The 18,752-nt window shown below is 40.5% G+C and overlaps 1 protein-coding gene across 1 annotated transcript; it reads right to left on the bottom strand.

Moving 5' to 3' along the window:
- Positions 1 to 551: 551 nt before the first annotated feature.
- Positions 552 to 17,832, bottom strand: spata6 (spermatogenesis associated 6). Its single transcript, XM_041839349.2, has 13 exons — positions 17,655 to 17,832; positions 17,162 to 17,299; positions 16,994 to 17,042; positions 16,872 to 16,913; positions 15,384 to 15,508; positions 15,093 to 15,179; positions 9,227 to 9,511; positions 6,516 to 6,624; positions 6,339 to 6,379; positions 3,983 to 4,149; positions 2,250 to 2,343; positions 1,331 to 1,413; positions 552 to 1,078 (listed from the first exon to the last, which is right to left on the bottom strand). The coding sequence occupies exons 1-13, from the start codon at positions 17,745 to 17,747 to the stop codon at positions 922 to 924; spliced, it is 1,470 nt and encodes a 489-aa protein (XP_041695283.2). The 5' UTR covers positions 17,748 to 17,832; the 3' UTR covers positions 552 to 921.
- Between the last annotated feature and the right edge of the window lie 920 nt (positions 17,833 to 18,752).

Genomic DNA, 18,752 nt, shown 5'->3' with positions numbered 1-18,752 from the left:
CGCCATTGGTCTACTGTACGTTGTCTTTTGCTCCATCCAGAAAAGCCAATTGAGTTGAACGGGCTGCATTGTGCCCAAAGGGACTGTTTTACAAAAGCTATTCTCTGTAATCCTTCCCATTATGTGTATTTTTGCTGGAACATTTTATTTGTCTCTGTGGGTACAAATCCACATACAAAGAGATCAAATGAATTATCTGCTCAACCAGTTTCTACCCAGAAAAATCTTGCCGGCCTCCTGTTGGTTCAGTGTGTTTGCGGCCAGCAGCTTCAGAGCTCTATTGGACACATCACGTGGAAAGGGTAAAAAAAAGACACTTGCGCTGCACTGTCAAGCCTTCTGTCCTGGTGGCCCGTTCTCTGGCTAAACCACAGATGGTGGACTCTCTGGAGCTCATCTCCAGCAGACTACCCTACAGAACAGTCAGGAACCATGTTTCTGCCATTAGGAGCAGAAGGGTCAACTTCAAATTACTTTGAGTAGCAGATCTTGTTGGATTTTACATCCCAAGTTGTTAATAAGAATTAGTTCCACAAATTAGACAAAGACAATTCAAAATGAATATTTAATCTGTCTCCTTCAAAGTACAGTTATTAAATCAGTTTAGAGTAAAACATTCTTAGCGTCAAAATGCCTGTCTTTATAAAAAAGTATAAATAAAACCATTGTTAGTGCACGAATGTAACCCTATAAATCATTTTCATGAATGTTACTCCACCTGTTTACATATACTCTTGTGCTAAAGTGAAACTATTTTTGCAAAACTATTAGTTCATGAATCAGTCGGTCACCTGGGCACATCATATGACAAAGTTTTGGTTATAGTATAGCTCAGTGTTCCTTCATCTTAGCCATCTCAAGTACCACCACAGTCATAATTGGAGCCCAGCCAGGTGTCTGAAGCAATGATTTATGTAGGTCTCAGGTGGTGCTGGAGGCCCTCCTGTACAAGTTCTTGTAGATGAGTCCCAGACTGTCCTCAAACACAGCCCTGTGGTGTTTCCCTGTGTAGCGGGCAACCTGGCTGCTCCATAATGTCCCATTGTCCAGGTGGACAGATGTCTCTCCAGTAGTGTCCCTGCAGCGGGAGGACATCAGAAAAGGCATCAGGTTAAGAAGAACATTAATGCTACAGTACAGACCATTAGTGCACATCGTTCTAATTATTGTTCAAAGATAACTAACATATAAAAACAGACAGGATTAATTGCCAAACAAAAATATATTGTCAAAACGGTAGAAAGCCTCTTTCTGGTTATTATTATGATGACATGAAGATGTCAGTTATTAGGTGTTTCATGGTATTATGATAGGCCTAGAGTGTGTGTACCTGTCCTGGAAGGCCTGGCTGTCGCATAAAGAGTCTTCACAGGAGAGCTGAGGCCCCCGCTTAGCCGAACACCCATCTTCGTCCTGAAAATATACAAATATTTTGTTTATTGTTACTATTATTGAGCATTACTGAAAATATTAACAGATTATACACTCCCAAGTGTGTGACAAATATGTGACATTAGCGAATCAATTCATTGCACAAACCCTAAAAATATAGCACTGTTTACTATAATTCAAAAATATCCTATTTAAAGTTAAGCTCTTTCAGTTGTTTGATTTCATTCTCTTTTAGTAAATCCCCCTCAGTCTTTCCTTTTAATTATGTGTGGATTAGGCATTTCTTCCTCTTGAAGCTCTGCTTCAGCCATGTAGCGGTTGGCACCATGCTGAGGCTCCTTGGTACCTTCTCTCTGTTTGTGCTAGAGAAGATGAGCCCTTAACAGAAGCTTACTGCCTGAAGATCTCCCACCCACAGAACCCCGTCTCCCTTTTATTTCAGAGCGGATTTCAGACAGCTTTAGAGTAATTAAACAGATTTCCCTTTGGTTTCGCCATCAGGACATGTCAAACAGCAAAGGGTGGGAAGTGATACGTCTTATTAACGCAACACCTGCCAACTCGACAGCTTTTTCCATTTGAGGTAAACCGAGCCGAACAGGTATTTCAAGGCTTTAAATTGAAATGGGGAACAACAATCAACACAGAGGTGAGAGGAAGTTCAGCTCATCAAATAAGTAAAATCAAGCCTAGACAAAGATGTAGTGCAGAACTAATGTTCCATAACATGCATATTAATCTTCATAACCAACAAAAGTGTTCCAAGCTCCATATTATAAATGCTTCTTAGGCATTGATCTGTCAATATCAGTAGGAGCCTATGCTTTGTCTATCCTAAAAGGTCATAGGTTACTCACAAAGTGTAGTTTCCTGTCAGTAGCATGGGTGTGGAGAATCTTCTGGACTCGACTGTGGATCTCCTTAGACGGACTGGACGCACTACTATGGAACCTAGAATAATGACATCACAGTCGCATCACATCCCCTTCACACAACAAAGTATGTAACATTATGGTAAGCAGGAAACCAAATCAAAATGTATCTGCAATATTGTCCCCAACACTCAAAAAAGAAAAGTAATCTGTGTTCTGAACAGTACTCCTTTTCTCCACTAGTCTGTGCTGTATCCCAAGGAGCATGTAGGTAACTACTCTAGATTATTGATGCTTTGAATGTTTCACATTTCTTTGAATTGAACTCTTCTAAAAGTGTGATTGGGTTCTGTGTTCCGATCCTAAACTGTGTAACGTCAACAATGAGAATACTGTCTATTAGTCTAGGGACACAGACTTATTTTTTTGTACAACATAAAAAAGAAGTGCTGTCCGTTAACTGGCAAAAGGGCCATATAAGAGGAGGCTTACAAAAGACAAAGTAAATACTTCTAAGCGCTGTATTACTTCCAATCCACATCTGATTTGTAAGGGAGTCGTGCTGTCTTGCCATCTGATTGGTAAGGGAGTCGTGCTGTCTTGCCATCTGATTGGTAAGGGAGTCGTGCTGTCTTGCCATCTGATTGGTAAGGGAGTCGTGCTGTCTTGCCATTTGGTGCTGCTTTTTATCTTTAATCAGCTAAAATGTAGTCACTGCTTCAGATAGTCATAAAGGACAGGTCATCAGAACATGAATAGACTGAGGGTGGAGGGCAAAGTTGATGTAAGGATCTATCATTTGCTTTTCCATCAAAGACTTCCACAAGACGTGCTCCTTCTCCCGTCGTCGGAATCTACAAAGCCCAGCTTAATCTCCAGCTCTGTGACTTCTGTCGCGTTTTCAATTGAGAGAAGCATCATTCATTTCCTACAATTTACTTTCCAGTTTAAAATTGCCTATTGATTTTAATGTTTACTTATGAACTGAAAAAAGGGAGGTGGCGTAACAAACAACCAAACATTTGTTGGTTTAGCTCGCAGCTGTTCAGATCAATAACAGGGTCTCTCAGAATGTATTAAAGTGTGCGTCAGGTCAAATGCAGTCGGTCTCGCTGAAACACAATCAATACCATTTTCCTTTGTTTTCTCATGGATCCTTTTTTTTCTTTTAAGTAATGAACAAACATGACAAGACATCAGATCCTGTCATTTGAGAGAGGGGGATATTAATCTTGGCTGTAGAGTGTGATCAAAATAAAGATTACAAGTACAAAGTCTGAGGCTCTCATGAGGTCCACATTGTCAATACCATATAATTGGAAATATTGGAGAGTTGGTTTCTCCCGCAGTCCTTTCAACATCTGTTGAGCAAACACAAATAGCTTAGCTCCGAGCATGACAAAGTCAAGTCAAATTCTACCAAAAAACTATTTTTCTTCCCCTTTTTACTCAGCTGGGAGAAAAACGTAGCGATGTCAAGCTAGAGAAGATACCTAATGACACAGATTCAGATCTTGCCATTGTTGATCTGCACAAACTACTCGGGGGACGGCAGAGACAAAACACCAAGTCATTAGCAGGGACTTTAATTATGCTCCTTATTATCTAACTTTATCTCAGGAGGACAGCTGTGTGGGAAACTAAAAAAGCCCATAAGAGGCCAAGACAGAAAAATGCATGAGTGTTAAACTGTGTTCCAGTAGCGGGTGTGTTGTTACCGCTCTCTGAGCGAGGTGCGGCTGAGCAAGGGACTCCTCGGGCCACACACTGGGGTAGAGGACTGGGCAGCCAGGGCTGACCGAGCCATCCTGACTGTGGTTCTGGAACAGTCCTGTCTGGAAGACTTCCCTGGGGATTTCTGATTCTTCAGACAGCCAGTGCCTACCTGGAGAAAGACAAGAAGACCTTTGATCAGCACAGTTGAACGCACTGCATTATTTCTCCTAAAGGCCCAGTGCAGTCAAAAACGTGATTTTCCTGTGTTTTATATACATTTCCACAATATGAGGTTGGAATATAATACTGGGAAATTGCGAAAATGATGTTAATACCCTTTTAGTGTAAGAGCTGTTTGAAAAGTTTTGGCCTGCCTGTTGACATCACCAGGCGGTAAATTAGTTAATAGACCAATAAGAAAGAGTTCCAAACCTCCCTGCCAATAACAGCTAGTTTTCAATTATTTTCCCCTCCCCACTCAGAACACCAATTCTTGCTTGAGAATTTGCTCTTTGCTAAGAAGCTATTTTTGTTTCTTTTTGACCATTTTAATTTAAAACAATCCCAGTAAGGTACTTCATTGTTACCCAGAAATGATTTGATATTGAGATAAAAACAGCTGCATTGGACCTTTAATCACATAAAGACATGCAGTATTTGAAATACAATATATTTCCATTTTTTTCAAGCACCAAATCATTCATATAATGTTTATTATTCACATAATATAGTCTTTCATGTGTTATATATACAGTCGGGGAAAAAAGTATTTAGTCAGCCACCAATTGTGCAAGTTCTCCCACTTAAAAAGATGAGAGAGGCCTGTAATTTTCATCATAGGTACACTTCAACTATGACAGACAAAATGAGAAAAGAAAATCACATTGTAGGATTTTTTATGAATTTATTTGCAAATTATGGTGGAAAATAAGTATTTGGTCACCTACAAATAAGCAAGATTTCTGGCTCTCACAGACCTGTAACTTCATCTTTAAGAGTCTCCTCTGTCCTCCACTCGTTACCTGTATTAATGGCACCTGTTTGAACTTGTTATCAGTATAAAAGACACCTGTCCACAACCTCAAACAGTCACACTCCAAACTCCACTATGGCCAACACCAAAGAGCTGTCAAAGGACACCAGAAACAAAATTGTAGACCTGCACCAGGCTGGGAAGACTGAATCTGCAATAGGTAAGCAGCTTGGTTTGAAGAAATCAACTGTGGGAGCAATTATTAGGAAATGGAAGACATACAAGACCACTGATAATCTCCCTCGATCTGGGGCTTCACGCAAGATCTCACCCCGTGGGGTCAAAATGATCACAAGAACGGTGAGCAAAAATCCCAGAACCACACGGGGGGACCTAGTGAATGACCTGCAGAGAGCTGGGACCAAAGTAACAAAGCCTACCATCAGTAACACACTACGCCGCCAGGGACTCAAATCCTGCAGTGCGAGACGTGTCCCCCTGCTTAAGCCAGTACATGTCCAGGCCCGTCTGAAGTTTGCTAGAGTGCATTTGGATGATCCAGAAGAGGATTGGGAGAATGTCATATGGTCAGATGAAACCAAAATAGAACTTTTTGGTAAAAACTCAACTCGGTCGTGTTTGGAGGACAAAGAATGCTGAGTTGCATCCAAAGAACACCATACCTACTATGAAGCATGGGGGTGGAAACATCATGCTTTGGGGCTGTTTTTTCTGCAAAGGGACCAGGACAACTGATCCGTGTAAAGGAAAGAATGAATGGGGCCATGTATCGTGAGATTTTGAGTGAAAACCTCCTTCCATCAGCAAGGGCATTGAAGATGAAATGTGGCTGGATCTTTCAGCATGACAATGATCCCAAACACACCGCCCGGGCAACGAAGGAGTGGCTTCGTAAGAAGCATTTCAAGGTCCTGGAGTGGCCTAGCCAGTCTCCAGATCTCAACCCCATAGAAAATCTTTGGAGGGAGTTGAAAGTCTGTGTTGCCCAGCGACAGCCCCAAAACATCACTGCTCTAGAGGAGATCTGCATGGAGGAATGGGCCAAAATACCAGCAACAGTGTGTGAAAACCTTGTGAAGACTTACAGAAAACGTTTGACCTGTGTCATTGCCAACAAAGGGTATATAACAAAGTATTGAGAAACTTTTGTTATTGACCAAATACTTATTTTCCACCATAATTTGCAAATAAATTCATAAAAAATCCTACAATGTGATTTTCTTTTCTCCTTTTGTCTGTCATAGTTGACGTGTACCTATGATGAAAATTACAGGCCTCTCTCATCTTTTTAAGTGGGAGAACTTGCACAATTGGTGGCTGACTAAATACTTTTTTTCCCCACTGTATTCTATATATTGACTTACTTTAACAGGCGTTGGTCTGTAGCTGCCAAGGAGAGAGAAATCTAAGGAGAAAAAATTTGAATAACAGTACTGTACCATACAATGCAAAAGTGGTAACCTGTAAGTTAGTCAGGTATATAAACAAATACAATGTATCTACATCCACCAACACAGATATTGCTACACATAATTACTCACCTCCTGAGTTGTCTGCAGCAAAGCTGGTGGACCTGCTGTGGGGAAGGCTTCTTTTAGAGGAGAGACGAGATGGAGTCTCCATCATGGAGGCACTCAGAGTACTGGAGACCTGTAGCATATAAAATACAAAACAATCAGCTAAAGTCAGTAATTAACATAGTAATAATAATAATAATAGAGGTGCTAACTAAGCAGTATGTAATGACACACAGGGAGCTAATTTCTCCTGCTATATTTATCTTTAATTCCAGAGTTAATCAAAAGTTATATAAAGACTATAAAAAGGTTTAACCAAAGAGAGAAACTTTTTAGGCTGACCGACACCACTAACTCAACCTCTATTAGGAGCTGATGTGTCAACTGAACCCCACACTCTTCAATTAAACCACTGGCAATTAAAACATGACTATTACACGCACTGAAGAAATTAGCTATTTGCTTCCACATACATGCGCAGTGCAGGCTTTAAACACACATTGATAATGCATTCAGTGCGGGGCTCAGCTACTTCAATAGGTAACTATTTGTTAATCATGGTTTGACTCTTAATTAACTAGGTTAATTGTAGCCCCGGGATTTCCTCTTGTAAAACGCTCCCTTTTTAAAGGCTGCATTGCTGGAAAATGCCACACTGATATCACAGCTAAATCCCAATCTTTACTTTAATGACAGCTTTGATATTTACACCTCAGGACTGGATGTTATTTAAATTAACAATCAAACAGAAACATGAGGAGCCAGTGAAAGGCCTTCCAGTTATTCTCAATCCATGCCCAGGGGCTTGGGATCTATTGGGCTTGATCATAGCAATACCTTCCCTATAAAATATATGCAAATCCTTCAATCCTGGTACATTTTAAATGTTTGCAGCAAACAAGGGTGAACTATTTATACTTACAATGCATGCAGAGATCCTTAAAAGAAAGCGAGTGAAAGAAGTGCTGATGGAATAGCCTAGCCTAACTGAGAAGTAAGATAATAGGACATTGAAAACTGGGCTGATATATATATATATACACACACAGTGGATATAAAAAGTCTACACGCCCCTGTTAAAACACCAGGTTTTTGTGATGTAAAAGAATGAGACAAAGATAAATCATGTCAGAACTTTTTCCACTGTTAATGTGACCTATAATGTGAACAATTCAATTGAAAAACAAACGGAAATCTTTGAGGGGGAAAAATGAAAAATAAAAACCTTCCAATAACCTGGTTGCATAAGTGTGCACACCCTCTTATACCTGGGGATGTGGCTGTGTTCAGAATTAACCAATCACATTCAAACTCATGTTAAATAGAAGTCATTACACACCTGCCATCATTTAAAGTGACTCTGATTAATCACAAATAAAGTTCAGCTGTTCTAGTAGGATTTTCCTGACATTTTCTTAGTTGCATTTCAGAGCAAAAGCCATGGTCCGCAGAGCGCTTCCAAAGCATCAGAGGGATCTCATTGTTGAAAGATATCAGTCAGGAGAAGGGTACAAAATAATTTCCAAAGCATTACATATACCATGGAACACAGTGAAGACAGTCATCATCAAGTGGAGAAAATATGGCACAACAGAGACATTACCAAGAACTGGACGTCCCTCCAAAATGTATGAAAAGACGAGAAGAAAACTGGTCAGGGAGGCTTCCAAGAGGCCTACAGCAACATTAAAGGAACTGCAGGAATTTCTGGCAAGTACTGGCTGTGTGCTACATGTGACAACAATCTCCCGTATTCTTCATATAAATGGGCTATGGGGTAGGGTGGCAAGACTGAAGCCTTTTCTTACAAAGAAAAACATCCAAGCCCGGCTGAAGTTTGCAAAAACAAACATCAAGTCCCCCAAAAGCAAGTGGGAAAATGTGTTATGGTCTGATGAAACCAAGGTTGAACTTTTTGGCCATAATTCCAAAAGGTATGTTTGCCGCAAAAACACTGCACATCACCCAAAGAACACCATACCCACAGTGAAGCATGGTGGTGGCAGCATCATGCTTTGGGGCTATTTTTCTTCAGCTGGAACCGGGGCCTTAGTCAGGGTGGAGGGAATTATGAACAGTTCCAAATACCAGGCAATTTTGGCACAAAACCTTCAGGCGTCCATTAGAAAGCTGAAGATGAAGAGGAAGTTACCTTTCAGAATGACAACGACCCAAAGCACACATCCAAATCCACAAAAGCATGGCTTCACCAGAAGAAGATTAACGTTTCGGAATGGCCCAGCCAGAGCCCAGACCTGAATCCAATTGAACATCTCTGGGGTGATCTGAAGAGGGCTGTGCACAGGAGATGTCCTCGCAATCTGACAGAGTTGGAGCGCTTTTGCAAAGAAGAGTGGGCAAATATTGCCACGTCAAGATGTGCCATGATAATAGACTCCTACCCAAAAAGACAGTGCTGTAATAAAATCAAAAGGTGCTTCAACAATGTATTAGTTTAAGGGTGTGCAACCAGGTTATTGTGAGTTTTTTATTCTTTATTTTTCCCCCTCAAAGATTTCAGTTTTTTTTTCAATGTAATTGATCACGTTATAGGTCACATTACAGGTGGAAAAAGTTCTGACATGATTTCTTTGTCTCATTCTTTTACATCACAAAAACCTGTCATTTTAAGAGGGGTGTGTAGACTTTTTAAATCCACTGTATCTCTACACACATATAGACAAACAGTCAGACCAACTGTTTATCAGACAGCAAGACAGGTAAACAACACCAACCACAAAGGGGATCTGGGGCTCTGTTTCCTTCTTGAACCTGTAGGGCCCAAGTTGAAGGTAGCTGAGTCTCTGCCGGGCCTCCTCAGACAGTTGGCACATCCTGCGGTGGGTGTAGGGAGAGGGAGCACGGGCCTGGGAGGCCACAGTGGGCTGCTCATATCCACTGGATGGACCAGTCAGACTCAGATCCTTCCCTTTCAGCGTCTGTCTAGGGCTCCCGACAGCCCTGCTGACTGGTCTACGCCTCGCTGGGGACGGTCTGGCTGGGGATGGACTACAACAAGGCTGCAAAGGGAGGGGCAACAGGTTGGAGTCCACAAGAATCATGTGACCACAACTGCAACTTGGCTGTATACTGCAATTGCACAAATACGCTACTTTTTGATATTTCAAATATTGTGATTGTTTGTTTGTTAAAACATAGGAGTTATGTGGATTTAAGAGCATAGGCCAAGCATACTATATCTAACCAGATATTAGGGATGTAATGATTCACCGATATACATCGGTTCAAATGTTTAAGAAAGGAGTACATCAGTCTGCGGGAGCCCAAACTGATCCAAATGAAGCATGCATCGGTCAGAAAACCGATTCAAACGTTACGAATAGCCGGTTCAAATGTTTTTTACTCATATTGTTATATTCCGAAAATACCTCTTATCTGTTGTGACTGAATTGATGCGTGCTTTCCTTCAGTTCAGTAGCCTATCAAACTTTATGCATGTAACTGCATATGACTGTCAGTTAAACCTCTTTAGGGGACCTGCGTGGTTCTGGTACCGACCTACATTTTTCGCTTATAAAATCTATCTATGGATACCGTAGATCGAAATGGCTTGCGTTGAGGTTTTAGCCCTGGTTCCCACGGATACGTAGGATGTGATATCTGAAACCACTTGAAGTTGGGATTTACCTCCTACCATTTCAATCGCTCTTCCGAACCCTACATCACAGCCACGGACAAAACACATGCCTGCAATTGTTACTTCGTAGCACAACAGGAGAGAGTGGCCAGCAGCATACCACCCTGAATCCCACTGCTGGTTTACCTCTGAAGCTAGGGCAGTGATTGGGGACATTGCCCTGTGTAGGATTCAGTCTTTCGGATGGGACGTTAATTACGGATCGGACCCTTTAAAACAAAACAAAAAAAAAGCCTAAAATGACATACCCAAATCTAACTGCCTGTCGCTCAGGACCTGAAGCAAGGATATGCATATTCTTGATATAATTTGAAAGGAAACACTTTGAAGTTGGTCGAAATGTGAAATTAAATGTAGGAGAATATAACACAGATCTGGTAGAAGATAATACAAAAAAAAGAAGCGTTTTATTTTTAGAATCATCTTTGAAATGCAAGAGAAAGGCCAGACAGTGATATAGGATTCTAGGTGTAATTTAGATGTTGTCCACAAGATGGCAGCAGTGAGTGTGCAACGTTTCAGACTGATCCAGTGAAGAATTACATCATTTTACATTTTTGTCATTTAGCAGACGCTCTTATCCAGAGCGACTTACAGGAGCAATTAGGGTTAAGTGCCTTGCTCAAGGGCTAGTCGGCTCGGGGATTAGAACCAGCGACCTTTCGGTTACTGGCACAACGCTCTTAACCACTAAGCTACCTGCCGCCCCATCACTACACAATATTTTGTATCAAGTCTGCCAGGAGTTTTCCCAAATGTGCCGAATTGGTAAATGTTTACATTTTCATGTACATAACTATAGAGAACATACAAAAATGCTATGGTAATAAAACATTTAAGTTTACACACTCCCAGGAATGTCATACATGATGGATCATTAGCTTCCCTACAGAAAAGACACTAACCATCACACCTCTAGATGGCCGGGCGGGTGTGGAGCCAGAGACAGCAGTGGGGTCAAACTGTACAACCCATTTCCTACATTTGAATATAAAATAGATTTTTCAAACAAAACTACACTACATTTTATCTCTGGGACCCTCAGGATGACAAATCAGAGCAAGATTACTGAATGTAAGTACATTATTTACCTTCAGAGGTGAATGTACCAAACCAGTTGCTGTGAAAAGTGTTTTGTTGTTGTGCACTATCCTCAAACAATAGCATGGTATTTTCTTGCTGTAATAGCAGGACACTGCAGTTAGATTAACAAGAATTTAGGCTTTCTGCCCATATATGACATGTCTATGTTCCGGAAAGTTGGCTGTTGTTTACAACGTCCTTCTTGTCACATATCGCATATTGAGCAGCAACTATCCCGGTATAGGGACACAATTTATAGCCATTCATCTAAAATAATTCATAGATTTTAAACAAAAAACACTTTCTGTTTGTCATAGATTAATATGAGATGAAAGGCGAGTTCCTAACGAGTTCAGGAAGCCAAGCTAGCGCTCTGTGAGACATTCACAATGATGGGGGCAGACGTTTTGATCAAGAGAGACCTTTAGAAATATGTATTTTACAGTTATAAGGAAGGTTAAATATTATAGTTAGTCATTTTATAATTTGATTATGCTATAGGTAGAAAGCATATAAGTCATTTCAAGCCTTATTCATACAGTTTTGTTGAATAGGAAATACATAAAATATTTCATATTTTTATCATATTTGTACTGTGTACTTGAGGCTGTGTCCTCAAAACTGACTACACCACCAATTTATAACTTATCTTTACCTGAAAGGTGAGATTTTAACCTTTGAGTATGCAGCATTACTAATGATTGTTTATGGCCCTCTAATGATAAATAATTACTTTTGGGGATTACGTAGATTACATTTAACTGGTTAACAACTGTGCGCACAGTAATAATAATAATAATAATAATAATAATAATGCCATTTAGCAGACGCTTTTATCCAAAGCGACTTAGTCATGTGCGCATACATTTTTACATATGGGTGGTCCCGGGGATCGAACCCACTACCCTGGCGTTACAAGCGCCATGCTCTACCAATTGAGCTACAGAGGACCACAGTGTTGGAGACAGCTGCTCGCGCCAACGAGAGGTAGGCCTATCCCTGTTCTAATTGGCTATTTGTACATCTGCACGGCACATTCAGATGCTTTTAAAATGGCTTTCGCAATGTCAAATCATAGGCTTTAGTAGTTGAGTGACAACCAATGTAATTTGCTGGGTCATTGTTACCAAATGCTCTGTAGAAAATTGTGTTTTAGCCTACCGGAGTGGACGCAACTAACATCCAACTGCTGATTGGGGGTTGCAATCATTCAGATTTTATTTAGATTTGTCAGGTTCACCATAAGAAATAGTTTTGGTTGTTTTGCTTTAAACAGTCAGTGTATTTGGTCATTTTTACATGAACAGGGTAATTTCATAAAGGAAAGCAATCATTTTTGCTACGCATGGTCGCATTCATTGGTCAGAGTGGGAGAAGCTCTCCTTAACATTTCAAACCATTCACTTTTGAGACAGGAAAAAAAAAAAAGCTGCATTATATTGAATGCCATGCTACTTTCTAAAGATAAATCTTGACAAAGTACTAGCTCAAAACATTTTTAATCTGCAAAAATGTCAAGTTAATCAGTGGGTGATGGTGATTTCAGATAAAAAGTGGGGGGACAAAAAGCATAAATTGTCCCCACCCCTAATCTGATAGTGGGGTGGTAGATTGATTGATTGCCTGCCTGCCTGCCTGCCTGCCTGCCTGCCCCCCCCCCCCATTAAAACTATGCAACGTAAATAACACCGCTGTGCTGGGATATCACCTTGGTTGCAAAATGACTTCAATAATTCTAATGGTCACTAACATAATTCTGAGAAGCAATATCTTAGTTCCTGCGGGCGATGCCCGGATAAATACGTTTAAAAAATGTTAATTGCATTTGATGGCCAACTTCAGACTAATAATAGCATTACATGGTTGTAAAATAAAGATAATTTAAATGCTAATTGGGACATCCTGGCATATTAACTCATTTTTAGGAAATTGAATAAATAAATCCTGATTGAGATTGCCATTTGGAGTGGACCGATTTAATGAAATTAAACTAAGTTGTTTTTTCTCTATTATTTTCTCTTTTTTTGGTGTAAACACAGAAGGACAATTTTCCAACATGAGTGGTGCTTGTCTGATGTGAATAGTGGGGTGGTATTGGTAACGGGTGATAAAGCAGGGTGTCCTTGAAACAACAAAGCCTGAGCCACAAGTAGCTTATAAAACAAGAAACGAGACCCATTCAAACGGATGCAAATCATGTCGAAGAAAACCCATTTAAAAAGAATGCCATGTCAAGTCCACACCATGAGACTTCACAAAGAGTGACATGCACACAAACACAGACAAAAAAGGAGTGACAACAGTGGAAATAGACAAGACAGCTGTCTTAGAGACTAGATACAAGAGACAGAGGGAGAAAATAATGACTGAATTCTCCATTACAGGGCAGGACATTTTAAAGGGTTCCTATTATAAAAGTGGAAAAGAGGAGCCTCAGTGCATTGCTCAACCTGCCAGGGTAATGAGAATCCTGAGTATCCATTAGTATCATATGAAGAAAGGCTAAAGGCAGCATCAATGATGCTTCTCCCTATCACTTCACTCTGATTCCCATCTCCTTGGGGGTCACGACAGAATACCTACACCCATCCAAATCCTGCCATTTTGTCAATAATGCTTATTAAAATAAATGGCTCTGGTAACAGCACCTGGAGAATGGTCCTACATTTCACAACACTCAAAGGCCTAAGGTTTGTTTTTTTGGTCTGACTGCAGGGGCTTTTAAGTTCAGGGAGAATGGATGACTACCTTGCTCTCGCTCTCCTGCTGTCTGTCTGCCAAATACCCCTTTAAAGCATAGCCTTCAGAGCGGATTACACTATCAAAATTGATAGCACCCGTTATGAAACAAATCCTGAAAGGAGCTGCAAATCTTCCGTTTGGAAAAGTAAATGGAAATGTTATGCAACTGAGCACAAGTTGCCCTTTAAATCCAAAGGACACAGTGAGGAGAAGCCAGGTGAGAACAGGGGATATGAACACTGATTGACTGGCTCTTCCTCTAAACAAAGCACATAAAGACACCAGGAACTGGGCCTGGATATCAATTCCACTGATCTGCTTCTCTATAATTACATTCACAAGGAGAGGATACCCTTAAATGTGCTGCTAAACTACAGGGATGTCAGTAGCCATGGCAACAAAATAGGTATATGGTGGAAAATGACTAGAATGATAGACAATGCCATTCTGTAGAAGTCCAGAAATAATTAGTCAATGTCAAACTAGGGGGATTACTGAGCTCTTATATGTGGCACGATCAACCGCTGCCTCATTTTGAACAGGAAGGAAATAAATTAAATAAATGTTAACTGTTGAAGGTACCAATGTTGATATAGTAGCATTATATCAGCCTGATTTTGTATTTTTCAACAACGTGTTTTATCAAGGACATAAAAATCTGAATGATAACATGTAAAGCAATTTACATATATCTTGACTGTCTCTAAGACAAGAGTCTTGACAAGTGTAAGGATAATTGATACAGCCTAAGATTATACATGTTCAGCTCACTATATGTGGAGCCTACCGTACAATAAAATCCAATACAGGCTGCAAACCTAAACTGACTACACAAAATGTTAGGTAGTACTCCCACCGTTAAGTAAGCCTATAGTGAAGTGGGAGAATCAATTCAAAAGTACACAAGAGCAAAGATAAAGGGAAATGTGCTATAAGACATGCTTTACAATCAAATAACCATTTAGATCACTGTCTTGTGTGGCAATGAGAAACCATCTTCTCCTTCCTTTTAACTATGGCTGTCTGGGTATCATTCAAATCTCTCACAGCTGAACAATTCATTATGAACACGGGAACATTGGTGTGATGAGGGCGGTGAGGAGAGGACACACACTTACAGGGGAGGCAGGCTGAGGCTGGCTATCTTTCCCATCACATTCCTCAATGACAGACATGGTTGCAAACTCCACTTTAGGAGAGATTCCCTGAGGGGACAGTAGAAAACAAAAGCCTTTAACAAGGAGATGGAAAGCCAACCAGAGTGACTTCAGATAACACACCGCTTGCAAGATCAATTTGCAAACACAAAATCTACAATCATTGTATTCTCAAGAAAACAAAATGGAAGGAAATTGGCTTTGGAGATGTTTAACATATGACAAAGCCTGTGGAGGAGGTGGTGCACCCACAGGGAAACAGATAGATCTCCTCATCAGCATCTCTCTCTCGGGACCACCGGCTCTAGGCGTCAGCTTGGGGCCTGGATAGAGGAATTCTCTGGTGTTCTCTTCAATAGTGGCCAAAATATCCCCCTCTAAAACCACAGAGCAATATATAGCTTAAAGTAAAACTCCACCCAAAAACTATCTTTTGGTATTTGTTTCATTAGTCCATTGTTGATATAGTCCCAAAATGTTTTGCATGTCAGCAATCAAGTTTTCAAGATATTACTTTCAAAATACAGAAGGTATGATGCATCATACCAGCTGTATTTCTGTATTTTGAAAGTTATATATCTTGAAAATGTGATTGCTGACATGCAAAGCATTTTGGGACTATATCAACAATGGACTAATGAAACAAATACCAAAAGATATACTGAACAAGCATATAAACGCAACAATTTCAAAAAGAGTTACAGTTCATATAAGGAAATCAGTCAATTGAAATAAATAAATTAGCCCCTAATCTATGGATTTCACATGACCGGGCAGGGGCACAGCCATGGGTGGGCATAGGCCCACCCACTGGGGAACCAGGCCCAGCCAATCAGAATGAGCACACACCCAATCTCAGACGATCCCGCAGGTGAAGAAGCCGGATGTGGAGGGCTGGCGTGGTTACACGTGGTCTGCGGTTGTGAGGCCGATTGGATATACTGCCAAATTCTACAAAACGACATTGGAGGCAGCTTATGGTAGAGAAATGAACATTCAATTCTCTGGAAACAGCTCTGGTGGACATTCCTGCAGTCAGTATGCCAATTGCACACTCCCTCAAAACTTGACACATCTGTGGCATTGTGTTGTGTGACCAAATTGCACATTTTAGAGTGGCCTTTTATTGTCCCCAACACAAGGTGCACTTGTGTAATGATCATGCTGTTTAATCAGCTTCTTGATATGCCACACCTGTCAGATGGTTGGATTATCTTGACAAAGGATCAAATGCTCACTAACAGGGATGTAAACAAATGTGTGCACAAAATGAGAGAAATAAGCTTTTTGTGCATATGGAACATTTCTGGGATCTTTTATTTCAGCTCATGAAACATGGGACCAGCACTTTACATGTTGCATTTATAATTTTGTTCAGTGTAGTTTTTGGTATTTGTTTCATGAGTTCATTGTTCTATCTACTGTAGAGCCATGCTCATTAACAACAGATAATATACACTGAGTATATCAAACATTAGGAACACTTTCCTAATATTGAGTTGCACCCCTTTAGCCCTCAGAACTGACTCAATTCGTTAGGGCATGGACTCTACAAGGTTTCGAAAGCATTCCGCAGGTGTTCTTAATGTTTTGTATACTCAGTGTAGGTAGTGTGAAAAAAACAACTCAAGAGATTATTTGTAAACAGATTACTTTTAGAAATTATGAAATCCATGTCCCTATCATGCTTAAAAACCATGAACTGTTAGACCTTTTAAAAACATTTCTGGAAAGTCATACCTGGAGGCACAAGCTGAATCAGTTCAAAGGATGTTGTGTCAGCTATAGGAAGATAACAGAGACATAAGATTTTTATGTTATGAAATGAGATCTCAGAAAGGCTCAAAATGAGAAATGACTACCTTCTAGGATGTCCACAATGTGACCTGGGTCAGCAGCTCCTGTGAACGTCTTCAGATGGAGATAAAGAACATACGAAAGCAAGTTTGCAGGTGACAATACGGTTGTTTTGTGTTGCTGTAAGCAATGTTGTGGGTCGGGGTATAGTGTGTGTTTTCTATCCTTCTTACCTTCACAAAGACCATCTTCTCATGGAATAGAAGAGGGAATACAGGCGGCAGGCAGAGAGTCTTCTTGAACTGTCCCATGACGCAGACACTCAGGTATATGTCTTCCTGATTGGGTAACACAACCCCTGGACAAGTAATCTGTAATCAAACAAATCAATTGTAGCTAGCTACTGGGCTAGATAGCAATTGTTTGCTTTGTGCAACAAGTTGCTAACTAGTAGCTATTATTAGCTAACGTTAAAAGACAAACCCAATGGGCTGGCAAGCCTAACGTTATTGATCTAGCTATTTTGCTTGGGAGTTTACTTTTACTCACAGTGAGAGCAGTTGGCTGCAGTAGTTCTAGACACTAGTGTGTGTATATTGATGATTGGAAGATGAATAGCAAGCTAACGTTTGCTAGCAAAGATTAGCTCATTTGCTAATATATTATTGGCGTTATGGATCAAGTAAAAACGTAGTGAGGGAAAATAACATATCAGGTTGTACTTACAGCTTTGATTTCCATTTGCACGGTGCATTTCAGAGCTTTCTTAGACATTTTGGAGGAGGAAAGCTTCTTTTTTTGAGGTGTCAACCCACCCATTTTCAAACTTCGTTGTCATAGCTGCCAAACACCAACAGGGAGAGCAGAGATAATGGGCTGCTTCTTCTTCTTCTTCTTCTTCTTCTTCTTTGGCAGTTAAAGGCGGTTGGCATCCAATATGTTGCATTACTGCCCCCAACTGGATTATAATATACATCCATTATACTTTGTGATACAAAATGGGAAAAGGGAAAAGTAAAACAAATATATATATATATATACAAAAAAACACCCTTCCAACTAACCCTACACTCATTAAAAGCCCACTACCCCATTCCACTACGTTCACCTTATCTGCTCCTGCACCATGCCAACGGCCTGGGAGGACGGGACACCACCACTCAAACCACCCTGTAACTATTCTAAAGTCAAATCTCGTCTCGTATACCCAAATACTTCTCTGAAGCTGCCACCACAACATCTATTTTCTGTGATTTACGTTCCATTTCTGTGGCACAGTTGATAACCATTGCTATGAACGCTAAGAAGCCAACCATACTGAAGCATATATCACTCGTTAGCCTATCCCTCTGTGCTGGCACAGATCTACTACTCACAGGATCCCTCACCCTTGACACATCCTCCTCAATTCTCAGCATACGACACCTTCTGCACTACGCTGACTCTAGCAAAGCAGAGATATTGGTGGTCATGTGACTCTTGGGGGAAAATAAAACTGGAATTCAGGCAAATCCTCATTTTGTAGACTGTGTTCAGTGGATCCAACAAAACCATTTATTGGGCAGATTGAGAATCAATAGTTATGATGTCCTGATAAATGATGAGCGCCGCAGAGCGATCAAATAAGTGGAATTTAGACCATGCCACGCATTTATTTTAGTAATGCTTGGATAGAAGTATTTGGAAAAACAAACTTCCAGTCTTGGACCCCACATGAATGATCAATCTTTGATGAGTAGTTATATACACACCAACCTCTACTGGCTTTGTGATATACAGGGTGACACTGACCACAGCAGGGCTCTAAACAGACTTGTTTACTGT

The sequence above is a fragment of the Coregonus clupeaformis genome, chromosome 20 (assembly GCF_020615455.1).
Source record: "Coregonus clupeaformis isolate EN_2021a chromosome 20, ASM2061545v1, whole genome shotgun sequence".
Classification (NCBI taxonomy): domain Eukaryota; kingdom Metazoa; phylum Chordata; class Actinopteri; order Salmoniformes; family Salmonidae; genus Coregonus; species Coregonus clupeaformis.
Note: the sequence above shows the minus strand (reverse complement) of the source record. Positions and strands in the feature narration are given on the sequence as shown.

Bases quoted from the DNA above. Each gene is read 5' to 3' on its own strand.
- spata6 (XM_041839349.2), bottom strand. From the start codon at position 17,747: ATGGGTGGGTTGACACCTCAAAAAAAGAAGCTTTCCTCCTCCAAAATG. The intron at 15,180-15,383 runs GTGGGTGCACCA...CTGTCCCCTCAG, and splicing joins GGAGATCTATCTGTTTCCCT to GGAATCTCTCCTAAAGTGGA. The intron at 6,625-9,226 runs GTTGGTGTTGTT...TATATGCTACAG, and splicing joins AGCCCCAGATCCCCTTTGTG to GTCTCCAGTACTCTGAGTGC.